Below are 24,967 nucleotides of genomic sequence, written 5' to 3'. Positions count from 1 at the left end.
ATGACATTTCAGGGCACTTTCACTTGTGTTCCCATCAGGCACACGGATCCAACATCTTCATTCCATTTCACCACCTTGCGGCGCACTATGTTCACTCGCACGATAACACGCGACAAGGAATGATATTAAAAGTGTGTATTCGTATCCGGTTCATTCATATATCCAACGTATAGCATCATCATATCCAAGCGTTTAGTTCTTCAAACCCGTGACCAAAAACCCGCCGCCAAGCCAGCCACTTCCTTCCCCCTCGTCATGACGATCTCATGTCCACAATCCAGCACAACAGCCTCAAACCCATCTTCACCCAGGACCGACGTGGCATCATGAATCAGTTCCTCCTTGACGATGACTGGATCCGTTGAGCCAAGAACCAGCAAGACCTTTCCACCCAAGAGTCCCGGCAACCGGCCTCCGGCTCCCTCTGCACTCTCGTCGGCATCAGAAGAAGAAGCCTTTCGCCTAGCAGCCAAGAGCTGACCGAGCTTTATCCAATCCTCCCGCTGCTCGTAAATGGGCGCATGCCGGATGCTGCTCATAAAAGCCGTGAGGAATCCCTGCTGATGCTGGACCTGCCAGGCCATCACCGAGGAAACCGTGCTATTGGGCCTGTGGGGCGAGAGAACCGCGTTGTCGAACGAGTCACCGCCGCTGGCATCGCTGTTCTTGTGATGCTTCTTGGTGGACTGTTCGGTGGTGGTGGTGGCCACGACCTCGCTAGCCATCTTGGCTTCGGACGTCGTTGTCGCTGGCTGGGGAGTGATCCGTCGACGTACGAGCCACCGAACCAGACTCTCGGGAAACAGGCCTTCGGAGTAGAGGATCCTGCTCCTTCGGCTCACGTGTTCTGACCTGATCAGTCCTGCGCTTGCCACGAGCACCAACGATCGGACCATGTGTGAATGGTACTTGGCGAAGGAGACGGCCAGGCCTCCGCCTAGAGAGTAACCGATGAGGTGGAATCCGTTGTCGCCGGTCCAGGGCAATTTGGAAGATGCCAAGGCCAGGAGTATCTGCGTCGAGTAAAGCCGGATGTCAAAGGGGATGTCCGTTGGAGTATCGGAATAGCCGCGCCCGAAGAAGTCAAACAGCATGACTCTGTAACCTCTTTCCACTAGCGCCTCTCCTAGAATCCCCAAACTTAGGCAGGGTGTGCTGATGCCGTGTAATAGAAGAACCTTCTCGCCGTCTTCGGGCCCCCATTCGAACACTTTGATGATTCCATATGGGGTCTCAACGTCCCTTGCGCCTGGTAGAGCATCTGGTGGGTACGGAAGTGAAGAAATCTCTTCTTTGGACAGCTGTGGAAGTTGGGTGGCTCTTGGCGACGGTATTATTATTTGCTTCTTGGTCGAGTTCTGGCTCATCAACATGCGGACACTCAACCCCAAAGATACACCCACTGCCCCAAGAACGAGACAAGATGTTGTCACCTGAGGGCGGAGGTTAGAAGCCCAGGCCGCCATCATGGGGCTGCAAGAGTGTTTTGTTGAGATCCGACTCCGCTTAGTTTTGACCCGGAAGAACTCGACGTTTGCCTCGGATATAGAAACTTTTTAAAGATGGAAAAGGGCCCGTGGATTATGCCCTGCAGTGAGCGTCACCGGGATGGTATCAGAGACCAAGACCTAAAAGTCTACTGTCCGTGTTGTGTGAAGTGAGATAAGGGAGCTTTCGGTGCTGTCGTCTGTCCGGCGAGGTTTTAAAGAATAGCCATGGCATAAAAAGACTCCGATAACCGATGAGAGTTGTGATCGTGATACTACTGGCTGCCAAGAAAAAAGCGGGGCGGTCTCGGTGTCGGCGGAGCGGGTCTTCAAGCAAATATGCCTAAAATATCCTCCCCAGAAATGGGAGTCCTCCGAACATCAAAGTCCACGATGCCGGGCGAGCCGCAAGTTTGAAGTTGTCGTGATCGGTTTTCCCCGGCGCCAAAATTATGGCATCATCGACCAGTATGAACACCACAAGTCAGCAGCAAGCAGAGGGAGACCGGCGGTGTCCTCCTCAGGGTCCTGGCTTCTCTCGTCGGTAGAAGCTCCTCAGTCGGGTAAGCTGTCGTCGTAGGACACCCTTCTCCTTCTCCCCGTCACTATCCGAGAGCTCGACGGAGAACGATGGCCGGCCGGAGCCGTTGGGGTCTTTGACCAGCTTCCGAGGAGGCGGACGCTCACCAGTCCATGAGGGGCGTCTTTCGGCGGTACTCAACCAGGTCCGGTGTGAGACATCTTGTCCAGAAGTTGCGAAGCCTTGCATCCATGCGCCTGGCGTGGATTTGGTCCGGCGGTGCTCTGGCGGCTCCATTGCGCGCACCATGGGATCCAACAGCGAGGAGTAAGCCGAGTCATGGTGGTTGTCTGAGGAATCGCGATTCTCTTGTTCCGAGAGGGGCATGGAGTCCGGAGGGCTCATAAGTTTCAGGGAGGTTGACCTGCGCCCAAAGATCCTGGACATCTTTGCGCTCCTGCGGCTGATATTGATGATGAACACAGTTGATATAGCCTGGACGGATAGTATTGTCGGTGAACAAGGTGTTCCCGTAGTCTTCTGAGTTGGATCGTCCTGTCTTATAGGCGAGGCGGGGGAGGCGGGATAGAAAGGAGGGGTGATGGCCTTTATCTTTTCTCTTGTGAGGCGAAACAAAAGGTTTGTGGGGAACTTTGTGGTTGTCTCTACCGGGTTTTCGCTCGGCACAACCGGAATCTTTTGCACGCTCCTGAGGTAATCCAGCTCGATTACGGTTGCTCTTGTGACGGATTCGAGGTGATGTAGTCTCAGCATATGGTGAAAAAATGCGACGACGTACTTATATCATGGGGTACTTTTGAGTGCCACACCCCAAAACTCTCGCTCTTTTAACGCGGGGCAACATCACGCGCCAAGGAGGTCTGGAGGTCTCCCAAAAACGATCTGCTCATCCCCTGGCTTGCCTCTTTTGGGGGTGTGAAGCCTGTCGAATGGAAAGCCGTGTTTCTGTCGTCGGCTTCTGATTCGATCACGGCTGGGTAGGTGCAATTGTACATTTGCGTGCCATCGATCCCGTCTCTACGGCACCCCATCACAGCGTGCGCAGTTGTTCAGGGACAAAAGCGGTACTACCGACCTGCTTCAGCAGTTCTAGCTGGCTGGGTGTGGAATTGAAAAATCGTTGGATAGGGGCTGAAAACAAACAAGACAGTCTTGAGATACGAGGACAGGCGTTGCTGGACCTTATGACATACTCTTTCTATAGCGGGCACTTGAAGATGTCTCCTTGAGGGCAAGCCCCATTCCCCTCCCCTTTTCCCAAGTTACATCAGCCTTGGAAGTTGGGAAGGTTGCAGCCTCTTTCGCGGACGAGTGCTGATGTTGTTTGCATCACTTGTCCGCACACTTACCCAAATGCATATCGCTTTTGAAGCATCCAACCGCGAAAGTATTTTTCAGCGTACGTTCTGGTTAAGTATCTCGATTTCGTTGCCAAATTGCTCAACACGGAACATGGACTGTAACAAGCAAAATGGATGGCCACTCCAGTTGTCGGATTGTAAAGTTGCGATATCCGCACAAACAGCCCACCAAGCGTTTGGTGGCATTCACGGCGGTATCAGCACAGCGAAAGTCCCGCGCAACACACAAGTCTACTCAACTGATGTTTCTGTAACCCGACCCTCGAAGGGCAGCCTAGAGTCGCTAAAGTATCTCGGTTGCCTGTCTGCTTCGTCCTATGAAAGGTAAAAGGTTGGCGAAGCTGCGAAGCTGGAATAACCGTTCTCGGGATCGATTCTCTCAGACGCTGGAGACTGATATGGATGATAACCGTAATTCCTCGTCTCGGGTACTCTATTACCAGAAGCATGGGACTTAGACCTTGGCGACTGAAGCAGGAGGTTTTCTCGACAAATTCAACAATCGTGACAATCCATCGGTTGCGTTGATGGGGTTGCGGGTGTCATTATGCCATCACAGCGGGTTATATATGGCTTCCAGGAAATTGGTGTTATAGACATGCTTCAAGGTTCCTCTCTCTTTTCAGCTTAAGAACTGTTCTTGACGAGGGATGATACTGTCTCCTCGATTTGCTGGTCGGACAGACCTATAATCATCTGTGTTAGTTATCGGTCCAGACAAAGCGTAGAGGATGACATAACCTACCCTCCAACGACTGACTCTTCTCCTTACCGAACTCTGCAACAGACGAGCATTAGAACCAAACCAAACGAGAAGAGCATGATATCATATGGTCTGGATCCACCAACCGAATCTCGCATAGACCTTGGGCAGCGTGCCAGACGCATCTCGGATCAGAATCGGTGTCGCAGGGTTGTCCTTCTTCATGGTAGGGTAGTTTCGGAGGAGGAACGATCTGGATTGAAAAGAGTTAAAGTTAGTCTGGGGCTCAAATCGAAATCAGGGGAAGCGGGTATGGCTCGAGTCATTCACGCATGCTGCGTTGACGGGAGACTCCATCTGTAGGGCTGGGATCATTCACCTTGTGGCAGCGCTGTGCTCGCCCGTCTGGCAGAACAGGAAGCGGACCTCCTTCAGGCCCTTGCTGAAAGCGAATCTGCCCGACATGTTTGCGATGAGACGATGTCGAATTGAAGAGGTGCAAGAATTGGCAGATGGGGGTATGGTCGTCGTTGTCCTACGGGCACCTTTGCGACAAGCAGGCAAGCGGGCGAGGTTGCCGACCAGAGAGCTCCACCTGGGATTCGAGATGCACAATTACCCCAGCCGATTGCATAAGAAAGCTCTTTGCACAAAAGTTTGAAGAGGGTGCACAAAGTCGGGCTTCCCCAACGGTGCACGAGCCACAACACACTGGAAGACAAGACAAAATCCTTGTTATCTCCGCAGTCCCCAACAAGGGACAGCGGTTTGTTTGCTCTGGGCGCAAAGTGATGACTTGTCGAAAGCCTTCAGCTTAAAACATTGGTCAAAGGAGAAGTGTTTTGAAGGGATTTCACGACCATCGCCCTCATTAAGTTTGCACCACTTCAAGGTGCGTTCACGAGATTCTGATACTGATAAGGTGGTCCGGGGCTGTTAGCGAACAACATTGGGCATGCGGCTTTCTCCGCACTGATACCCAGTCACTGACTAACAACTTAACGCCGACTCCGAAGTTCAGACCGGACCTTGAGAGCCTCCACTTTCAGCTCCATTCCACTCTCGCCCCGGCGCCCCAAGAAGTCCAAACCTCCAACTCGAGATTCAACTCGGACATCCCACCACGAACCATCCCACTTCGAGTCGAGTCGCAAGCCCCCTCCGACACAATGGCCCCGATGCACAACTTCTTCCGCGCTGCGCGCCCCGTCTTCCGCAACACCTTCTTCACCTCCAACGCCGCCCGCAATGGCGGCAAGCGTTTCCAGAGCACAGCGAGTTCGGAGCAGGCGCAAGAGTCCTTCTTCAAGCGCATGTGGAACAGCCCCGTTGGCTTCAAGACGGTGCACTTCTGGTATGTTGTTTTGGGACCTTACTCGGACTTTCAACAAGTTGGCGCAACAGCCAAAGACACACGAAACCAAAAATGATTCATCAGACAACAAGATGTGATCAAGAGCAAAAGCTAATCCATGTCCATTTAAAAACTACAGGGCTCCTGTCATGAAATGGGGTCTCGTCCTCGCAGGTATCTCCGACTTTGCGCGCCCGGCCGAGAAGCTCTCGCTCACCCAGAACGGCGCCCTGACTGCCACCGGTCTCATCTGGACCCGCTGGTGCTTGATCATCAAGCCCAAGAACTACCTGTGCGTTTCCCTTCTTCCATCTTGTCGTCGCCCTTCGTTTTCGACCCCATCAACAAACCTACGTCATCCCATCCCCAACAACCACCATCTAGATACCCTCCATTCCCCCTTCCATATCCATACCCATCTCCATATTCATACTCCTCCTCCTTCGTCCTACTTGTATACCCATGTATACCCTCACCCCTTTACTCACAACCCAAAAACTAACCGTCCTCGTTTTCTTACAGTCTCGCCGCCGTCAACTTCTTCCTCGGCATCGTCGGTATCGTCCAAGTCTCCCGCATCCTCCTCTGGCAACAATCCCAAAAGAACAAGACCCTCCCCGCCGCTGCTGAGGAGGTGAAGGAGAACGTGAAGGAGGAGGTCAAGAAGGTTGTCAAGGCCTAAACTTTCTCCAACGAAACGAAACATCGATCGATCGATAACAAGCCATTGAGGGGTGGTTTTCGGCATAGTTGGTAGTCGGAAGTCCGGAGTCCAAGGTGAAGTCGAAAGTCGAAAACAGGCAGAGGCGGGGATTTCGTCAGAAAAGGGTTTTGAAGTAATACGCCAGGATTTGGAATGTCCCGTCGACTGTGACTATGATTGTGGCTATGACAAGGGGTACGATTACGACTACGGCAACGGCAATGGCTACGGCGAGGCTGACGTTGAAGAAGGTGCAATGGCGGCGCCACGAATCTGAAGTGTGTGCATCAGATGGAGAACTGGGTCGACTTGTGTCGGAAATATCCAGAGTCTCCATATTGGTGATATGCTTGATTCTGGTCTGATCAGATACAAAGTTTGACGGTGGAAGGTGGGTGGAAGTGTGGGTGAAGATAAGGTACAGTTCCGGAGGCGGCAAAGCACGCGGCTTATAACTATCCAAGGGGAAGGTAACTTCACCTCTGGATTGATCTCGAATGCTGATTTCAGCGCTAGACATACAAGGCTTTTCTTTTTTTTCTATGGGTTCCAATATATGCGTGCGGTTTCACCATCTGTAATCGTTGTTGCCAAAGGCTCTCTTGAACTCATGGGATCTTTGAGGTTGTAGTAGAATGCAAAGTCAATGGAGAATAATTGCTGTTTCTTTCTCTAGATTCGCGCTGCTTCCAAAGTTTATCCAGGTATCTCGTAACAAAAACGGGTCGCCCAAAGTCGAGCGATAACGATACAAATACTAAAAAGGATATACAATAATAACAAACAAGGCTACCCCCAGAAATCAAAAGCTTGCGCTCGTCGTGTACCATCTGGATGAGAAGATAGACAATTTCCTCCCATCAGAAAACAAAGATACCTAAAATCCAACGCCAGCAATGAAGCTATTAAAAACATGTAAACTTCAAGAAGAACCATTCCTTCTCTCTATGACGGGGGTATCCGCTTTTTCTTCCTCCTAGTTTCTCATTCAAGACACCAACGACAGCATGATTCATTCGTCGTCAGCGTCCCTCGTCCTCGTCCGAGCATGCATCCGCGCTTCCATGGCGGCAGCCTGATCGAAGCTTCCCCTACGGCCCCAATTCTGAGGCTGCCGCTTCAGGAACGCGCCGACGGCTCCCAGGTAGCCCTCGTGTCGGAGGAAGTACGCCTGCTTGGCGCCCTTACTCCAGAACTTGATGGCGTAGCTGAGCGTGTTCATGGTTTGCGGGTGTCCCCTGATGAATGATCCACCAAAGTAGATGTGGCTGAGTTCGTGTATCTGACTCTGCAGATAGGCGAGCTGTCCGATGTTGTTACTGATCGCGTACAGCAAGGAAACCGATACGTCGGCGCTCGAAAAGAGCTTATTGCCAGGTAATGTTGTTGATGATGTAGAGGGGCCGTCGGCCTCGGCGGCGCTGGATAGCACCTCGTCAACGTCGACCGGGCTAAGGCCACCGCTGTCCTCGGCTTCCGTCTCGGCTTGTCGCTTCAAACGGAAAACCTTTCCGAAAGAGCTGGCAATGGTGGTGCTCTTGAGCCCGATCTTGCCGTAGTCGGTACCGTAGATGTCTCCGACGAGCATGTCGACTTTGCTGTTGTCACCCTTGGATGCCATGTCCAGCATCTCATCGAAGCTACGAGCCCCGGTGAGGAGACTGAGCAGGCCCCAAAGCGTGCCGCCGCCGAGTGACGTTCCGCCTACGCGCTGATAGTCCCGAGGCCCTGTTACTTTAAGGAACGACACTCCGGAACCGATATTTACCAGGAGGTATGGATATCCGTGGGTGGAGGGATCAACGAAGTTCATTGGGTCTTGTTCTGAGTAGGTGAAGACTTCGCGGGGGATCTCGGTGATGAAGAAGTCAAGTCCTGTAGTTGTGCATGTTAGCAATAGTTTCAAATAGCGCCATGCTAGTATGCAAGAACGACATACCTATTATTAGACACTCCATCTCATCTTCACGGATGACATCGACTCCCAAAACGTCGCGAATCATGTCGTAATACTTGTATGCGCCGCCGCCCGTGGCCATGACGCACAGCTCGGGGACAATGTCGGATCCATTAAGCGTTTCGTGTTTGCGCTTGAGGGCGCGCATGAACTCGAGACAGTCATTAATGTGGTCGGTTTCGAAGCTGACGAAGTTGAGACGTCCACCTGGTTCCGTGGAGTGTGGCTCGCGGGAGAAGTACACAAGTTTAGCCAGAGAACCGCCGATCTGTCCGAGGTATCAACCGTTAGCAATGCGTCCAATCGGATATCAACGGGAAGGAATTGTAGAAGGGTATACGTACATCAACCGCGATATGGCTTACTACCGCAGTGTGGTTCGGTAATCTGATGTCCTTAGACTCTTGACGACTTGGTGAACCACCGCGGCTGCTGCTTCCACTTGGTGTCGGTGGCGGCGAAGCGCTGCCATGTTCGACAATGAATGCGCCCTTAACATTAATGCGAACAGAGCCCGGATGGCTCAAGGCAGTGTCGAGCTCAAGGGGACCGGATGTAGATGCGCGCTGGCGGTTGGCTGAAGGAGGTGACGTTGTCGCAGAGGTTATGGCTGTGAGAGGAGTTGACGCAGTCGCAATCTCTGGGCTGGTAACGGTGGGCGTTGTAGGAGTGGTCAGGGCAGCGTTCGGAGAGAGATGAGTGGTCAATTGGTCGGCCTGCGGTGGTATGCCGTCATTCTTCAGCTCTGGGTCGCGGGATTCGGGTTGTGGGTGGTCGGCTTGCGGTCGCGACGATGGGTGTTGCGGGTGGGGAGCAACAGCCTCGGCTTCGGCTTGGTAGGTTTCTGACGACATGTTGTATCTGTTGTTGTTCATAAAGGGTAGGTTGAGGTTAGAACAACAAGAGCGGTTCAGGGAGGCATGAGGGTGTCTTTGAGGGCTGCCATTCGGAGAGCGCTTTTGGGCGAGACAGACTTGTCAGACCTTTTAAAGGAGGAGGGATACTGAAAACTACATTGTACATCATATCCCGGGTGCCGCCTTTGGTGGTGATCTAGTCAGAGGTGGGCCACAAAACGGCCCGCACGGGTTATCGATAAGGTGTCCAGGAAAGAAACCCCAACAAATACCGTTACGTGCCCTTTCGCCCGAGGCACGGCACATCATGATCCTTCCGTCTTGTTTTGGTGCAGGACGTCACGTTGTCATCCGATGAAACATTCATCAGCAATTTAGTCCGTCTTGTCTGAGCTTTCCTATAGTTACCCGATCCTGCTACTCAGGTCTTCGTCTGCGCCGTCTTCCGTGCCATCTCTCGTCAGCCTGAGCGTCGCAATAACGGTTTCGTACTTGTATTGTAGATCCCCATCCGGACAGCTGGAAATCCATACGTAACACCACTTCGGCGCAACAGTTCAACTAGCCGTCGATCCGCTTGTCTATCATTCCATACAGTCTGTGAGACCATACTTTGAAGGATCATAGATAGTATTGCCCATTTCTCTAGCCCTACTATGCTGCCTGCCGTCCATGCCTCCTCCTCGTCCTCCTCCGCTTCAGTAATCATCAATTCCATCCCGGTCATCCAGCAGAAGCTACTCCGACTCCGACACAAACCCAAGACCAACAAAAACAAGAAATACAAATTGCCCTTCCAGTATTTTGTACACAAGCCCCCCAGAGTAGCCTACCCCGCCGGTTCCGTCCAGCATTGAGCCAAAAAGATTGTAGCGTAAGCCAAAGAAAACCGCCGATATAAAAAGAACGTAATGATACATAAGCCTTGCATTGAGGGAACATGCCTCCAACACGCGGTTCTGGGGAAACGGTTCGGCTCGGCGCAGGTACGACTCCACAGCGCCGAAAGTTACCGAAACCGGTTTACTTTTTCCCCAGAGCGGGGACAAAATTGAACGGGGAATGAAAGGTGATTTGGTGACAGGCGCCGCATGATGGCGGGGATTCCCGCACGTCCGAACCCCGACCGGAGATTGGAAGGAAGAATGGAAAGGAAGTCATCCGTCTCCATTGATCTCCAACTTTTTTTGGATGGGCCACCCCGCACTTTTAGGTACAAGCTTCATCCACTGATGCAAAGAGTCTTGTCTTGATCCAGGTTGTCAGATCGATCAGATAAACAAAACATAGCAGCAGATATCTGAAAGACACTGCAAGAAACTTAAGAAAATCAAAACAAGTCCCCTCCAGGCACGGCGACAAAGATGGCCGTCAGGATCGCCGACAGCACCACGGCGCACAACATGCTCTGCACCGCAATCGTGTCCTGAATCTGGCGCAACACAGGCTCCTGGATCCACACCTCGCGATCAAAGATCTTGCGAATCACGTTGCGCTTCTGATACCGGACCACCCACGGCTCGTCCTCATAGCTGTTACCAGACCCGAAGCTGTCAAACGACCGCTTCGCCTTGCCCTCTTCCGCGTCCTCATCCTCCGTATTGAACAACTCCCACGGGCGAATATGTCGATGATGCAAGCCGTGCAAGACCACGCACATGCCCTTGTACGCGGCAATCAGCGTCGAGATGCCCAGCACCCAGCCGATGGCCGGCAGCGCGCGGTAGCCGCGGCCCGCCTTTAACAAAGTCAGCACGATGGCGACCGCGGTGCTGAGCAGGATGAGCGCTACGCCGAGCCCCCGTGCGAAGACAACGCGCGCCGGGTTGCCGTTGCAGATGGACCAGCGGATGAAGTTGGGGTGCGCCTGCCAACGCAGCGCGGATTCGATGGGCGTGATGATGATGCGGAACGCGGACGGGTGCGTCGTGTGCGCGAGCGCTTGAAGCACGGCTTTTTGCTCCTTGTCGGAGAGGTTGAGCTGTCGGGGCGCGTCATCCATGATATAAGTGGCGATCACACGGTCGATTTCTTTTCGGAAGGGCTGGATGGTGACTGTTTGGGTTGGGTTTTTTGTCAGTCAACGTTACCCCTTTCGACTCGGCAATTGACAGCAGCTGTCACATGCATGCTTTGCATTCGCGGGAGTGTGGCATATGAAAACTGAAGAGACGGGCAAGAGACGTAATGCTTACATGGTGGTTTGATGCCTGCTGTGGTAAAGGCATCGCTCGCCTGCGTGCGGTACGTCGTCGCCATACTGGACCCGACATACTCGGAGGAGAAATGCTCCTGGTGGTAGCCGCGCGGAGTATCCGGCGGCGTTCCGAACGGGTTGTTGCTGCCCGTTCGAGTGCCCTCGGGCAAGTCTGATGTACTCCGGCCTCTCGGACTCGACAGCACTGGGGTCGACCCCTTTTCGAAATCGGTACCCTTGAATATCTCGACCGTCACATCTCCTGTTTTGCTGTTTGGCTTCTTGCGGGCCTTCTCAGCCTGCTCTTTCTGGATCTTCTGGATGGCTTCCTCCTCCATGGCTGGTGTCCATTCGGGGGCAAGGGCAAGGTCCCATGTCTTGGCTTGCTCGAAACGCTTCACATAGTCGCGATACCATAGGAAGAATTGCAGGTTCTCGGCTGACCGTTCAACGTATATCAGGTAGTTCATAAAGTCTCGTACGGTACACGGCTTTATATGGCTAGTCAGTCACTGCTATGTCTTATGTGTGAGGCAGGATCAAGCACTGACTGGACATGTTCCACCCTCGATAATCTTATCAAAGCTCAATGCGGGCGGGATTCCCGCGATGCTAGTACCCGAGTTGACTGGCTTCAGGCTTTGTTCTGTTTTCTCTAGTCCTGCTTCACTGTCGTTGGTAGGGGCATTGCTGAGGGTGTTCTGGCCGGCGTTGGGCTCGTCGCTCAGTGCGATGTTGTCCTTGTCGACGTAAGCTGGACGTCGGTATGTGAGAGGGAGGAGGCCCATCGTGATGGGATGGTGGACTGAACGATGGGTCGGACTGCTGTCTGAAGGAGGACACTCGACACTGGGGGTTTCAGGGCGAGGCGATAGGGTGCCGGTATGGTTTGCACGAAACTTCAAGCGCTAGCAAGACGGGGTAAGGGAAGGCATAAGAGAAGGAGGGCCGGCCGTTCATATAGTACCTGCTTGTCCCTGGAGCAAATCCCGACTAGAGATCACTTCCGTTAATCTCGATCTTGATCAGGTATCATCCATGGGTTCCAGGCGCGCCAGGGTGGGCGGAAGCGGGATGTCGAAAATGACAAACAGGTAAAGGAAAAACAAAAACATGGCATAACACTATCGAAGTCGTCAGCCAGCAGTTGGCCTGCCAGAGCCGAGCCCATCGCTTTTTGAGACCTGGACCCCTCTCGAAGTCAGGGAAAGAGGGCTTCCAAGCCTGTTGACACTACACCACATGGCGATATCAGCATGCGTGGCGCATCCAACGAAGCAGAATCATTTGGTATCAGTATCTTTTCGACGCCCGAGCTGGCGAAGGAGGCGTTACAAATCAGGAACAAATGGGTTCAGGGCGTCAAGGTTTTCCTCCCAAAACCTGCGATTGTCGAGGAGCAGCCAAGGACTGGCTTTTACTGCTTGGACCCCTCCACGCCCTCCTCGATCAAAAGCAATAAACATCGGGAATATCGACACTGGGCTACCAGGCTACAAAGGGAAGGGATCGCCGTGATGAGGCTGTCTAGCAACTTTGTGATTGGCGGGACACACGGCCGGCTTGGCTCTCGAGGTCCGCCCTCAATGTTTTTGTTTTTTGAGACATGCATCTGTCTTGATTGCGCACATGAGAGCGGAGAAAATCGAATTGTTGCCAGAACGAGTCGACAAGTCAGATACGGGCATTCCACGCAAATTTCCTTCCATCGTTGTTTGTCCCTGTCACGGCAGCGCTGCAGCGTGGAAGCCTTCGGTGATCATAACCACACCGTAGCAACGACCGACCCGAGGATGCTTCCATTGTGGTGGAAGATCGGTGGAATGGCTTCCTGATCTTCGATGCAACTCTTCATCGGAAATCAGATCCCCCAAGAAGAAGGCCGACGGAGGGGAGCCCGGCCTCTTTCAGTGGTGCCGTGGAACTGGGTACTGGCGATCTCCCCCATTGTCCTGTGGACCAAACAACGGTTGCCAATCGCATCTGGTGGAAACGACAAGGCTCTCATCCGGTTAGTCGGCCGTGCTGTGCAAAGAGAACTATGAAAGCTGAAAAAAGGGTGCCAATGTCTTCCAAGAGGTAGGAAATGCTTTTGGACACACGCCAAGGAGCACAACTAATGGAAAGGGAAGGTGGGTTAGCACACTCCCTACCCGGTCTACGAAGCCAACCATCATTCACTGCCGCCAACCAACCGCCCCGGAACACGCAAAAATGACAGCCGCACGGCATTGTGAGGGTGAGTGACAAGGTCCGCTCATGATTGATATTGGCGGATGCTATTCTGGGGTGTTATCGATTGGGTTGGGTTGGGGTTTGGGCTGTAGCGCTTTCCCCCGCCCCTGGACATCGAGCAATGGTTACCGAGGTCTGCACTTAAAACTCGCCGGTTGCGATAACAACTGCCTCGATTGGCAATCGGAGATGTGCCCGGTACGGAGCCGAGAAGGATTATGCAGAAGAGGATGGGAAATGAGGAATGGGGTTGGGTATGGGCAGAACTGGATATCGAAGAGGACCGACCGAGCAACCCGTGAAGGTGGAAGGCCGAAAATGAGCGGGAATTGGGAATGTGACCCCATGCCCTCACGAAAAGATATCCGGTCCCCGAGACATCCCTGCCGCTCATCCATGCACCTCATCGTCTCCCCCGGGCCCCAAGGGGATGAAGGTTCCATTCCCACACCGTCGTCTTTCACACCCCGACCGTTCGCCACGGGCTGATGTTCCTCCCAACCCTTCCCACGTTCGGTTCCTAGACAACGGGGCTCCCGGTCTCTCAGTCTCGCTCGGTACGAATGCCCTTTACAGTGGACTCGCTTTAGCCATATCTCGGTTCCAACTTCCCAATCCTATTCCCATCCTCTTATCCTACTCTCACACTGACGTTATGTACCTGTTCGCTAAGAACACCAGATATGGAGCTGATATGTCTCCTTCGCCATAAAACCCGAGTGGTCTTTTTTTTTTCTCACATCCTGAGTGCGGTCCACAGGCTGATCTTGATCGGCGGGGCCTAGCACGCTGCACGAGTCTGCTGCACCCATTAGGGGTTCACTTTTTCGACAGAGACTGTCAGAGGCCTCGACGGGTCGTGGTTGATAGTGGCTGCAGCACACGTTCCTTTTTTTCCCAGACTTCCCTTGAGACTTCACTGCGGTTGCACAACAGCAGCTGGCTGCTACAAGAGCTCCAATGGATTCACTTCAATGTCTCTCCCGCTTTTGAAACCGCAAAAGTCCAATGTCTGAGGCGAATAGCTTTTGTCTTGAGAAGGGACTCGCTCCTTCACTCCCTCACACTGGCTGCGTATTTCCAGACTCCTGCCGTTCATCTTCCACCTCATCAATGATAAAGTCTCCGAACTTCTACCCACTGAGCCACTCTCTCGTCATTGATACGTAAAGCCAAGCCGTTTTATTCCACAGCCCATCTCCCACCCCTTCTTTTTCACCAACGTGCCAACGTTCAGCTCCATACACGTGGAGGCCGATGACTGCAAATCCTCATGGACAACGGTTTGGGGAGAGTCCGGAGCATAAGCTCCCCGCAGGGCGGACCGGCGAAGTGAGTGCTGTGTATGGACTATGGACCAATCAAGTCACCCTTTCCCTTCTTTGACCCAGGACCGAAATTTAAGGTCGTGGAGGATATCCATCGGCGCCCTGGAGCCCCTGGACTTTAACCACATCAAGAGACTCAAGACTCAAGAGGCTAGTGGACACAGCCTACAGCCTGATGGCTAAAACATAGTGCACGCCCAGGCAGTGAAAGTATCCTCTAGATTCTCAAAAGACCCCTGGACCCTTGTTTCTCCCCAGTGCCCCAAGTCCCCAGGCCCCAGCACGGATGTCGATGTATAATGTCTTACTTCGCTTCTCTCAGTCCACATTCAAGGTAAGACATCATTTGCTTCTTTTCTTTTTTTTTCCCCTTTTTTCCCCTCTTTCTCCACGGTCGATGTTCGTTCTGGGCGGTTTCGGCCGGCCTGGCTAGGTCGTGATTCTGAGACATCTGCGCGCGTGCCTGGAGCTAGAGCTAGCTGTCACAGAAAGCTGTTCTCGAACGTCGTTTTGATTCAGTTCCCTTTTTTTTCTTCTTAGGTTTTCTTTCAGCTCTCCCGCCTGTATGTCTTCGCCGCATCAATAGTCTCACTGGGAGACTCTCTCACCTATTGGTTCTTCTATACAATTCTTCTGTTTCAGAGGGGAAACTAAGGCAAGGAACATTAATAATTGAAGAGGAAGCCCGAATTTTCCCCGAAGGTTAATTGTACGTACAGACCGCTCGAGGTTCCCATCGTCAAGCCGCTCCTCTCAACTCCTTTCAATTCTTGTCTCTCACATCTGGCTGGCCAACGCCACCAAGACATTCATAAACCCACGCACGCTGCGTACAGGTACCAGGTGCCTGCCTACCTGCCTACCTAACTATCACCGTTCCTGCCACCCGCCGCCGCCCGCCTGGCACTCCCTCTTCCCAAGACATCGGATGACAATGAGACCCGCCCCGCGCCGCCCCAAACAAACTGGACCTGGCCCAGGCACCAGCGGGCATATAAGGTCCGTTACCTAGTCCCTCTACCACAACGGGGAGCCCTGTGGTCTCATGGCGCAGTGGTTACCGTTGATGAATAACTTGGCGCGGCGGTTTTCGTAGGTCTGCAGCTGGGGCGTTGTTGTTCGTTCTACAAACCTACCTGGGCGACTTAGCTTTTTGCTTTCTTTATTCGATGGGGGCATAGTTTAGGATATGGAAAATGAGGGTTTTGGATTTTTCTTTTTTGGTTTGGGGTTGGAAAAGGTGTTTGTTCTTTGCGCAATGCAAGGTGGAAGGAAGTTGGACAATGTTTTGAACGCACGTCTTCACTTCCCCCTTCACACAAACCACACTTACACAATCACACGTGGACCGAGATAATTAAGAATCTTCATTGCCGCCATTGCATAGAGGCGATGCAGAGGGGTATCGACAGGAATTCCCCAGAGCCTGGTGTCACCAGAGCGCCTCCCCACTATCGGATACCGAAAATAAAACAGCACAACAAGAAGGCTTTTCCACACTCACCTCATCTCGGTCAACATCCTTTTGAAGCAAGTCAGTTGGACGTCCTAGGGCGCCCAAGGCTCACATACTTCGTACAAAATTACCTTCGGCTAACACCGGTTTGTTCGGTTGGTTAGTTGGTTCGTTGAAAGATAGTATCTTTCCTCTTATCACCGCCTGAAGATAAAGAGGTCTCATACTAACGATCATGTTGAGAATGCAATGTGCTACAGCTGAAAGCTGATGAACCGACTAACGTTCATCTATCAAGAAATCCTTTCATCTGCACATGAAACACGTTCTCTGTGCTAGAATATCGTGAACCTTGTTTTCCATACATTCCTTCAGCGCGCAATACGTATCTCATCAACAAACTGATATATTTGCGCCTACCCCCAGGATCACCAGAAGACATCAACAAAATTCGGACCAAACTCTGTAACCCCCTTCTCACGAGAAATAGCCGTTAATACCGTTTCCTCTTTCCGATAAATACTTTAAAATCTTCCAGTCTCCCACGCTCCTGATGCTGCCACCTGCGTTCCCAGAACCCAAATGAATGATCTGCCCCCCTCCCCCCTGGCCGCCATGTTGGTAAACGCACCCCTGGCGACAACCCCAACTCCCAACAGGGACATGGTGATCGTTATCAAAACAGACTCGCCACATTTCCGAATGGGGGCCAGTTCTCCTTCCTTTTAGTCTAAGGTCCAAGCGCCGTCCCGGGTACCTGGAAAATGAATCGTAGCCTGGCATCCCGAGTCATTCTGCTTGTTCGGTCGGTAAGTCTCGCGCAAGTGAGCTCGGGATCAGAAGACAAGCTCGTTGTTTTCGTTTCATCGTTCTGCTGGATTGGAGCATGAGCACGAGATTGCCCTCCTATATCCCCTTTTGATTTCGGTAGTTGAGACCTATCGTCGCAATCTAACCATCTTCGGCGCGGTGTCTAACTCGGAATTCTTATCGAACTTACACCGACATCTTTCGGCCCCGCATATATAACTGAGACGAGCCATCCCGGAAGGCCTCTTGAATATTCGCATCCTCCGAGCAGGAGCGCTAGAACGAGGCTCGACTGGTCAAGATCCCACTTTTGCAGCAAAGCCAGGGCGTCGTGCTTGGTCACGGACTCGTCACTTATCCCTGCACCCTTCCAGTGTCGGTGCTGCTCCTTGAACAAGACAATCTCGCGGCATCCGCATGTGAGAGCCACGCTGTGGTTCGTCCAAACCGAATCGACAACACCCAGTTGTTGGAGCTTGACGCATGCGGGTGCTGCTTCCGCGGGTGCCTGATGAAAAGGGACACCTAGATGGTTCAATAGGTCTTTGAGCAAACATATACTTTCTGGCTTGCTTGGTTTTGAGTCAAGATCGTGCTGGTTGTAGCGATCTGGGCCATCAAAGACGAAAATGAGGTGTATGCTCAGCTCCAGCAAGGTCATAATCTGGTACATGACTGTTTTCTCGACCGCATTAACCTCGCGAGAGTCTGTTAGAATCAGTTGTCAGCATTCTGCATTGCCAAAGTCAAGTTATGACCGCCCATGGTAACAAACTTTTGCGTAGCCAGTCGACTTTGAAATCATTATCAAAGTGATCTTGCCAGTAATGTGCGTCGATAGCCAGTCTCAAAGGCCGGCCGTGTCGCTGGAAATGATCGGCTGACCATTTCGCCAGTTCCAAACTCACGCCTGGAGGAGCTACGTCCCAAACACTGTCCAAGTCAGTCAAGTTTCAGAAAGACGATACACAAAATCATGACTGTACTGACCTGGGATTAGGCTTGAACAAAGAATTTTTGTGCTTCGACATGTCGAAATGATTGGGACTTGCTGGTCAAGTGTTCCTGGCCGCTTGGTGATTCCCATGAAGCTGCTTTAGTTGATGGGAGCAAGTACGGTTCGAACGCAAGAAGGACAGCGGGGTCGAAATCTAGGAAATTTTGGCTTGGTTCCTTGCTGAGATTGTTCGGACGGAATTGTGAAGCTGTGGAAATATGGAATTTAATCCGACGCTTTCGTGCTGCCACCGCCTGCTCAAGTTATCGGTGTTGTAGAGAAAGATAAACAGGCATCTGCCATATTTTCTGCGTATGCCCTGTCATACATCAATGTTCCTTCCCACCAAGATCTGGCACCAAGACCTGCCTCATGCCAAACTTGTAGGTCGTACCTTGCAGCTTTCTGTCCAAGTGAACCAACCTGAAAGTCATTCACCAGTGTTTCTCGGTGATTGTCACTTCGTTAACGTTGACACCTTCCTTGAACCAACGTTCTTCTTCCGCAATCTTCACATCGTTCCCGCTCATCTGCCGCTTCCTCATGAGGCCATTGTCGGCAAAAGTCCAGTCCTCAAGGCCGTATGTCCGCCACCACTGACCCGACTCGTCATACCACTCGTACCAAAACTGAACGGCGATCTGATTTCAGCGGACACGGAAGTTAGCTCTGGGCAGCAATCTTGCCCCCATCAGGAAGGAATAACGACTGACTTTGTTGTCTGTAAAAGCAAATAGCTCCTTCCTCAAGCGATAGCCTTTCTCTCTTGACCACTTTTTCTTCAGAAACTCAGCGATCTCTGGACGACCTTGCAGGAAGGTGTCGCGGTTTCTCCAGATGGAGTCTGGAGTGTAGGCCATCTGGACGGCCTCCGCATTTCTCAAGTTCGACAAAGGTCAGCCAACGAAATCGGACCTCAAGCAGATAGTGAAGGTATAGTCACTTTGTGTTCCATGCATCTTGCGCGGCCTTGGCTTTGATCTGGGCTGTTTCGGCCGTGAACGGCGGAAATGGGGGCTTTGACTCGGTTGCCATGGCGACGGTTAAAGGGTATGATAGGTACCAAAACAGGGGTAACAGGGGAACTTTAATAATCGTAGAACAGGAGGGTGAACACCCAGCGACTTTCTCCTGGATATTCTTAGACAAAGTGCAGGATGATTCAAGAGACAAATGATATGAACGCCTGGCCTTTAATACAAATCAAAGGTCATCATAGTCCAGGGACTATGATTTCCGTGTCGCACGTGCTGACGGAAGACAGCAGTCATAGAAGGATCCGAGCTGGCGGGGTTCGAAAGCGAGCCGCTACAGCTCGGTGCGAGACACCTCTTTTGGTCAAGCCCTTAGTGTAGTGAAACAGGAAGATATAGTTGAGTAATCATGATTTGAGTGACAGGCAGAAAATGTATGACTGAGGTGGCCCAATGATAGGACCGCCAGCGTTCGTAGTCTGAAGAACCAGAAGAAGTGTTTACAATGACGGGTTCAAGAGACAGCAAGGTCCTCAGGGCAACACCGAGATGAAACCGAGGGACGTCAGGCCTCTCTCTCAAATACGGCGCAAAAGGAAAAAGGAGTGAAAGGTGAAAGCCGTTCTCGGAGGTGAGGAATATCGAGGAGAATCGTTGGGTTATCGGCCACACAAAAACTGAGAGTTTTTGGAACTTGGAAAAGAGAATGAGTAAAAGAGGCCATCCATTCGCTTCTGATCTGGCACATGCAATGAAGCTCGGCGATCGCGCAATCCAAGGCAACAATCCTCTCGAGGTCTGTCCCACTTTGACGTGACAATGAACAGGAACCGCAAGCCCTGGAAGTTACTCGTCGGTTCTCAAGAGGGACGAGGAAAGTTGGTTGGCTGGCTGCAAGCGTTCCCATCTAACCGACGAGTATTGACGTTCACTGAGAAAGGGCACCTTAACGGCCACCCTTTCCAGGGCAACTGATCGCTGTCTCCACTGTCGATGCCTTCCGGTTGATGTTACTGGAGGCTTCGCAATGGTTCCTGCCGTGCCCGCCGAACGGAGAACGGAGAACGGAGAACGGAGAACCCCTCTAAAGCGACCCCGCTGTGATTGGAAACATGATCTGATAACAGCACATCAGCTTCTCTCATATAGGTAGCTCCGTCAAGCTTTAAATTCAACCACAAGAAACTCACACCTCCCCTTTCCCCCCACGAAACAACAAGCTTGAAACCGAAGAACTTCACATACTCCAAAAACAATACCAACAAAATGTCTGCTCTCAAGGCCGGTGATTCTTTCCCCGAAGGTGTTACCTTCACCTACGTCGCTCCCAGCGGCGACACCGACCTGACCGTCTGCGGTCTTCCCATCCAGTACGATGCCAGCAAGGGTAAGCAAACATGCCATGGGTTACTTGAACAACTCACCTCATCCGGTTCTTTTTCACGAGTTACTAACGCAATCTCACCCACAACACAGAGTTCCTGAACAAGAAGGTCGTCCTCGTCGCCGTCCCCGGTGCTTTCACCCCCACCTGCCAGCAACAGCACGTCCCCTCGTACCTGGCCAAGCTCGAGGAGTTCAAGTCCAAAGGTGTCGACCAGATCGTCTTCATTGCCAGCAACGATGCGTGGGTGATGGCTGCCTGGGGCAAGGCCAACGGTGTCAAGGATGAGTCTATTGTGAGTGATATTTCATGCCGTCCTTCCCTCCCTCCTCACAAACAGAACGTACGGGAAACCTGAAGTGCAATAACTGACACGCAACGACTGAAATAGCTCTTCATGTCCGACGCCGACTGCAAGTTCAGCAAGACCATCGGCTGGACTCAGGGTGACCGCACCAAGCGTTATGCTATTGTCATTGACCACGGCAAGGTTACCTACGCCGAGTTGGATGAGGTGCCTAAGAGCATTGCCAACACTGGTGCCGAGGGTGTCTTGGCTAAGCTCTAAACGGATAAAAGGGGGATGGAAAAGCCAAGGGGATAAACACAACAAAGGCGCATAGTACTTAATGATATCACCGGCAACACTCATATAGAGAAATAATGGGAACCAAAACATATGTCAAGGGAGACGCGATGGTGATCGCTGAGGACTCTTGTTGTGACTGGGTATCCGCTTGATAGAGTATCACGAAGTATAGAATAGAAGCCGCGTGGAATGCCTTTTGCCCGCTGAACCTTTCGCCGTGCAGCGTTATATTATGATTGCCAGATCCCCGTTCCTTCGTCCCAACGGCCCCGAAACTGTCTCTCGCCTCCCTAGTATCACAGGGAGGTGGGATATGTGTTTTGTTCGTTCTTGACCAATGCATAAGTCGGCATTCTGTTAAGCTACCCATGCAAAGCGTTTGATGTCATATCCGTTGGACGCAGGGATCCATGCAACCGGCCCTTCCAGAAACCAAGCTGTTGTATTGTTTTCGTTAAACGAGACGAAAACCCTCCAGCTGAGTGCAGGCAAAAAAAAGAACCGAGAACCGACCAGACCGACTCCGCGTATCCCTTCCAGCTTGCCACGCAGGACCGTAAAGACATTCCATTCTCCCTTTCACATCATCGTGTCCCCCGACCGACAAGACCGCATTTAACGGGACTTGGCAGCGACCTTGACGGGCGCACCCTTGGCACCCTGCTTGGAGGTGACACGGGCCTTGGGGTTGGCGGCGTTCTTGGCCTTCTCAGCCTTCTTGGCGGCCTGAGTCTCCTGCTTCTTGGCCTTAGACTCCTTGATGGCGGCGAGACGGGCGGCGGAGCGGGCCTCGGGGCGCATGGAGCGGCGCTCCTTGATCACATCGAGGGAAGCACCAACGATGGCACGCTGGGCCTTGACGGTACGGCGGGAGCGCTTCTTGGCAACCTCCTGTAATGGGTGTCAGTCATCTGCTTCGCGCAACGGTTTCCCCCCATCATCCCCTTCACCCAGCTGCGCGCGCGTCCCATGTATCCGTATTCGCGATATCCCTCTCCGTCATAATCTCGAGGTCTTCGATATTGTTTCGGCGGAATCGGTAGAATAGGGGGCTGGTGACGGTGTGCGCAACGGGTGAAGAAGAATGGGCCCGAGTGCGGATATGTAGTTTCTTGCGTACCTCAGAGATACCCTTCTTGTGCTGGCGGCGGTAGAGGACAGTCCAGGCGATGCGGCGGGGGTTCTTGCGCTGGAGGAAAAGCGACTCGGACTTGCCGTTCTGGAAACGGAAGATCTTGCTGTCGCCACGGACGTACAGCTTACCCTAACGGTTTCAAAGAAAACATGTCAGCACTTTTGTCACGGTGGCTGTATATCCCTCCTCTTGTTGTTCTTGTTGGTCCTTCATCATCCCCCTCAATCAAAATGTCGTCGGCGTCGCGGGGACGAGATCCGTCAATATCTCTCGCTCGCTCTCGCCAAGTCGGTCCCTCCCCAATCCAAGACCAAGACCAATTCCCCACGGCTTTCGATCCCGGTCGCATTTTAGAGCCGTAAATCATTTTGGACGGGCAAAAAACGCGTACCTTTCCAGGGTAGATCCTCTGGCCGGAGAAGGTATCGTCGTACGTTCTCATTGTGGCGGTTTGCTGTCGAGATTGTCGGTTGTCGGGAGATGCTTCCTCGAAGGTGCAATGTTCCAGCGTCGATTTTCCTCAATTTCTTTCCGCAGCGAGGTTGTGCGATAGGGCTGCCCTGTGATAGGCTGGCTGCACGGACCACGCGGCCCATCTCAGCGCTGGGGTGGCTCAAGTGGGCTGGCAGCGGGCTGGCAACACGGGCTGGACTCAATTGCCGCCACTTATTTGCCAGCTGGTCCGGGCTGTAGGACGTCATCCTCCAGCAAATCGATAGCCCAATTCACCATCGACGACATCAACCTTCACCTTTGGGTCGCGAAGTACCACCACGATATAAATGGCATGAACCAGGTGCACTCATCAACACCCCTATGGAACCTCCATCCGAAAAGTTCCGTCCTTTTAATGATCTGAACTTGGTGCCTGCAGTCTGCTTGATTATTTGGTGGTATTTTACAGTGAGCAGTGGTTATCAAGTGCTAACCCCAACCCTTGTCAAGCACAAGTGCTTCATCTTGAGAGTTTGGAGGATGTCCCAAGTCGTTCTTTCCCAATCATCCAAACTTACGAAAACGTCAAATTACACCGACCTTGCCTTTGCAAAGTTACAATGATTGATGCAGACGTAATAGCCTCTGCTGTTCTTGAAGAGTTCAACAAACTCCCCGCCAAACGAAAGCCTAGTGTCCGCGACAATGGTCTTCATGAATGGGTTCCCATGGCCGGCATTGTAGCCAAAGGTGGTACTCGTCGTATGCCTAGCAGAGTTCCAAAATCCTAACTAATACGATCTCTAGGCCCAAGCGGACTGAAATGTGTAGCTTTGGCGTAAGTACGTACGAAGGCTGCTGAGGCCGCTCGAGTGTCCAATGTGCCTCATGATCACGGGAGATGGTTCTTTCTGTTGGTGAAGCTAAAGATGCAAATGACGGTCTTAGAACTGGTATGAAGTGCCTTCCGGCATCCAAGTTGCCCCAAGCCAATGGAGTGGCCATTCATGACTGGCACGCCGAGATACTTACTATACGAGCTTTCAATCGGTTCGTCCTCGAAGAGTGTAAACGCCTCGCTCTTCAGGGTGATGGTGTCTCGCAGTCCGAGTTCATCTACCGAAGGACCACAGCACAACATAAAGACAACGAACAACAAGGAACAACAAACGTATGGCAAGGACAGCCCTATGCCTGGAGAGAAGATGTGTCCCTACACATGTACTGCTCTGAAGCACCTTGTACGTGTCCCCGTTGCGCAAAATCCTTCATCGCCATAGACGAGAGTCAAACAGAATAAAGGCAAACGACTAACACCCCCTCACAGGCGGAGACGCAAGCATGGAACTAATCATGGCCGCCCAAGACGACACCTCGCCCTGGGAAATCCCTTCCCCAACACCAGGAGACCTACCAACCCAAACCCCAGCACTAGCATCAACAGATGACACCCCCCTCCCCGGCCGCGCCTACTTCTCCCAACTCGGCATCGTCCGCCGCAAGCCCTCGCGCGGCGACGCTCCGCCGAGCTTATCCAAGTCCTGCTCCGACAAGCTCGCCCTGAAGCAAGTGACATCGCTCCTGTCCTCTCTCACCAGCACTCTGGTCTCGCCTGCGAACGCATACCTGTCTACCGTCGTCCTGCCCGAGTCACAGTACTCCGTTGCGGCTTGTAGCCGGTGTTTCTTTTCTTCTGTCGCTGACGAGGGACGGATGGCGCCCTTACTTGACACGAGCGTGAGCGCGAAGCTGGCTGGTGCGGGATATACCTTTCGGGAGTTTAGGGTGGAGACGACGAGGATGGAGTTTGCTTTTTCTAGGAGGGCTATACTCCCTTCGAGTTCTACTTCTGCGTCGACGGAGCCGACGGACACGAAGACAAAAAAGCTCATAGCAAGCAACCTCGCTACGTCGTGGACGCTCAACGGTCCGCGTGACGGAGAGGGTCTGGTGGGTGGCGTGTTGCAGGGCCGGAAGCAGTTTGATCCGCGGGGAGCCAGCCTGGTCTCTCGGCGGAAGATGTGGGCTTTGGCGAGGGAGGTTTGCTCGGCGATGGAGCTCGAGGATGATGGCGAGATCAAGCAAGCCCTGGGAAGTACGGATCTTGCCTATGATGAGATCAAGGATGGAAGTAGCTTGCTTGCGGGAAGACGGAGGGCGAAGGAGGAGGCGAAGAGGGTGGCATTGAAAGGCTGGGTGAGGAATACCGGGGACGGGAGCTTCAAGCTTGAGTAAGAGGGATGTTGAGAAAGGGTCTGGGGAGTGGTTGCTGAGATTGATGGAGTCGTCATGTACAGTACGAGTGACATTCAGATGCACACTTGGATGCAAGACATGTCTCGTCTCCAAACCATCTTTTCCTTGTCGTCATATGGGCCATGATCCCTAATCCTTACAGCCCAACAGTTGAGAGGCAGCAAGGTCTGCATTTACCAGTGCTTGGATAGTTGTTTTGATTTGGTTA

The 24,967-nt window shown here is 52.5% G+C and overlaps 12 protein-coding genes across 12 annotated transcripts; 4 read left to right on the top strand and 8 right to left on the bottom strand.

Moving 5' to 3' along the window:
- Positions 1-186: 186 nt before the first annotated feature.
- On the bottom strand, positions 187-1,738 carry B0H65DRAFT_28421 (alpha/beta-hydrolase). The gene has a single exon (XM_062822921.1). It carries the CDS (start codon positions 1,467-1,469, stop codon positions 201-203), a length of 1,269 nt encoding a protein of 422 aa, XP_062686269.1. The 5' UTR covers positions 1,470-1,738; the 3' UTR covers positions 187-200.
- Positions 1,739-2,007: 269 nt separating this feature from the next.
- Positions 2,008-2,454, bottom strand: B0H65DRAFT_504884 (uncharacterized protein; the record flags this gene model as incomplete). The annotated part of the gene is made up of 1 exon (XM_062827953.1): positions 2,008-2,454. The coding sequence occupies one exon, from the start codon at positions 2,452-2,454 to the stop codon at positions 2,008-2,010; it is 447 nt and encodes a 148-aa protein (XP_062686268.1).
- Positions 2,455-3,848: 1,394 nt separating this feature from the next.
- Positions 3,849-4,557, bottom strand: B0H65DRAFT_563223 (NADH-ubiquinone oxidoreductase 10.5 kDa subunit; the record flags this gene model as incomplete). Its single annotated transcript, XM_062830226.1, has 4 exons — positions 3,849-4,075; positions 4,135-4,167; positions 4,239-4,345; positions 4,472-4,557. The coding sequence occupies 4 exons, from the start codon at positions 4,555-4,557 to the stop codon at positions 4,017-4,019; spliced, it is 285 nt and encodes a 94-aa protein (XP_062686267.1). The 3' UTR covers positions 3,849-4,016.
- A 704-nt stretch (positions 4,558-5,261) lies between these two features.
- B0H65DRAFT_544177 (uncharacterized protein) lies at positions 5,262-6,128 on the top strand (the record flags this gene model as incomplete). Its single annotated transcript, XM_062829272.1, has 3 exons — positions 5,262-5,446; positions 5,586-5,738; positions 5,969-6,128. The coding sequence occupies 3 exons, from the start codon at positions 5,262-5,264 to the stop codon at positions 6,126-6,128; spliced, it is 498 nt and encodes a 165-aa protein (XP_062686266.1).
- A 1,033-nt stretch (positions 6,129-7,161) lies between these two features.
- On the bottom strand, positions 7,162-8,960 carry B0H65DRAFT_544176 (fumble-domain-containing protein; the record flags this gene model as incomplete). Its single annotated transcript, XM_062829271.1, has 3 exons — positions 7,162-8,024; positions 8,089-8,374; positions 8,451-8,960. 3 exons carry the CDS (start codon positions 8,958-8,960, stop codon positions 7,162-7,164), a joined length of 1,659 nt encoding a protein of 552 aa, XP_062686265.1.
- Positions 8,961-9,991: 1,031 nt separating this feature from the next.
- B0H65DRAFT_28074 (uncharacterized protein) lies at positions 9,992-12,175 on the bottom strand. Its single transcript, XM_062822872.1, has 3 exons — positions 11,712-12,175; positions 11,159-11,651; positions 9,992-11,018 (listed from the first exon to the last, which is right to left on the bottom strand). The coding sequence occupies exons 1-3, from the start codon at positions 11,946-11,948 to the stop codon at positions 10,294-10,296; spliced, it is 1,455 nt and encodes a 484-aa protein (XP_062686264.1). The 5' UTR covers positions 11,949-12,175; the 3' UTR covers positions 9,992-10,293.
- A 1,244-nt stretch (positions 12,176-13,419) lies between these two features.
- B0H65DRAFT_438182 (uncharacterized protein) lies at positions 13,420-14,107 on the top strand (the record flags this gene model as incomplete). The annotated part of the gene is made up of 2 exons (XM_062825355.1): positions 13,420-13,593; positions 13,757-14,107. 2 exons carry the CDS (start codon positions 13,420-13,422, stop codon positions 14,105-14,107), a joined length of 525 nt encoding a protein of 174 aa, XP_062686263.1.
- A 2,950-nt stretch (positions 14,108-17,057) lies between these two features.
- Positions 17,058-18,220, bottom strand: B0H65DRAFT_27949 (PIN domain-like protein). The gene is made up of 3 exons (XM_062822858.1): positions 17,980-18,220; positions 17,765-17,922; positions 17,058-17,697 (listed from the first exon to the last, which is right to left on the bottom strand). The coding sequence occupies exons 1-3, from the start codon at positions 18,018-18,020 to the stop codon at positions 17,153-17,155; spliced, it is 744 nt and encodes a 247-aa protein (XP_062686262.1). The 5' UTR covers positions 18,021-18,220; the 3' UTR covers positions 17,058-17,152.
- On the bottom strand, positions 18,221-19,273 carry B0H65DRAFT_27948 (uncharacterized protein). Its single transcript, XM_062822857.1, has 3 exons — positions 18,930-19,273; positions 18,700-18,865; positions 18,221-18,627 (listed from the first exon to the last, which is right to left on the bottom strand). The coding sequence occupies exons 1-3, from the start codon at positions 19,019-19,021 to the stop codon at positions 18,421-18,423; spliced, it is 465 nt and encodes a 154-aa protein (XP_062686261.1). The 5' UTR covers positions 19,022-19,273; the 3' UTR covers positions 18,221-18,420.
- Positions 19,274-20,008: 735 nt separating this feature from the next.
- On the top strand, positions 20,009-21,133 carry B0H65DRAFT_449997 (putative peroxisomal membrane protein). Its single transcript, XM_062825984.1, has 3 exons — positions 20,009-20,347; positions 20,437-20,639; positions 20,736-21,133. Exons 1-3 carry the CDS (start codon positions 20,227-20,229, stop codon positions 20,910-20,912), a joined length of 501 nt encoding a protein of 166 aa, XP_062686260.1. The 5' UTR covers positions 20,009-20,226; the 3' UTR covers positions 20,913-21,133.
- Positions 21,134-22,600, bottom strand: B0H65DRAFT_449995 (putative ribosomal protein L24.e.A, cytosolic). The gene is made up of 3 exons (XM_062825983.1): positions 22,460-22,600; positions 22,054-22,197; positions 21,134-21,824 (listed from the first exon to the last, which is right to left on the bottom strand). Exons 1-3 carry the CDS (start codon positions 22,508-22,510, stop codon positions 21,549-21,551), a joined length of 471 nt encoding a protein of 156 aa, XP_062686259.1. The 5' UTR covers positions 22,511-22,600; the 3' UTR covers positions 21,134-21,548.
- A 425-nt stretch (positions 22,601-23,025) lies between these two features.
- B0H65DRAFT_27708 (adenosine deaminase/editase) lies at positions 23,026-24,933 on the top strand. The gene is made up of 4 exons (XM_062822829.1): positions 23,026-23,253; positions 23,311-23,341; positions 23,452-23,744; positions 23,831-24,933. The coding sequence occupies exons 1-4, from the start codon at positions 23,124-23,126 to the stop codon at positions 24,736-24,738; spliced, it is 1,362 nt and encodes a 453-aa protein (XP_062686258.1). The 5' UTR covers positions 23,026-23,123; the 3' UTR covers positions 24,739-24,933.
- Positions 24,934-24,967: the final 34 nt, after the last annotated feature.

The sequence above is a fragment of the Neurospora tetraspora genome (genome assembly GCF_033439725.1).
Source record: "Neurospora tetraspora strain CBS 560.94 chromosome Unknown B0H65scaffold_1, whole genome shotgun sequence".
Taxonomy (NCBI): domain Eukaryota; kingdom Fungi; phylum Ascomycota; class Sordariomycetes; order Sordariales; family Sordariaceae; genus Neurospora; species Neurospora tetraspora.
Note: the sequence above shows the minus strand (reverse complement) of the source record. Positions and strands in the feature narration are given on the sequence as shown.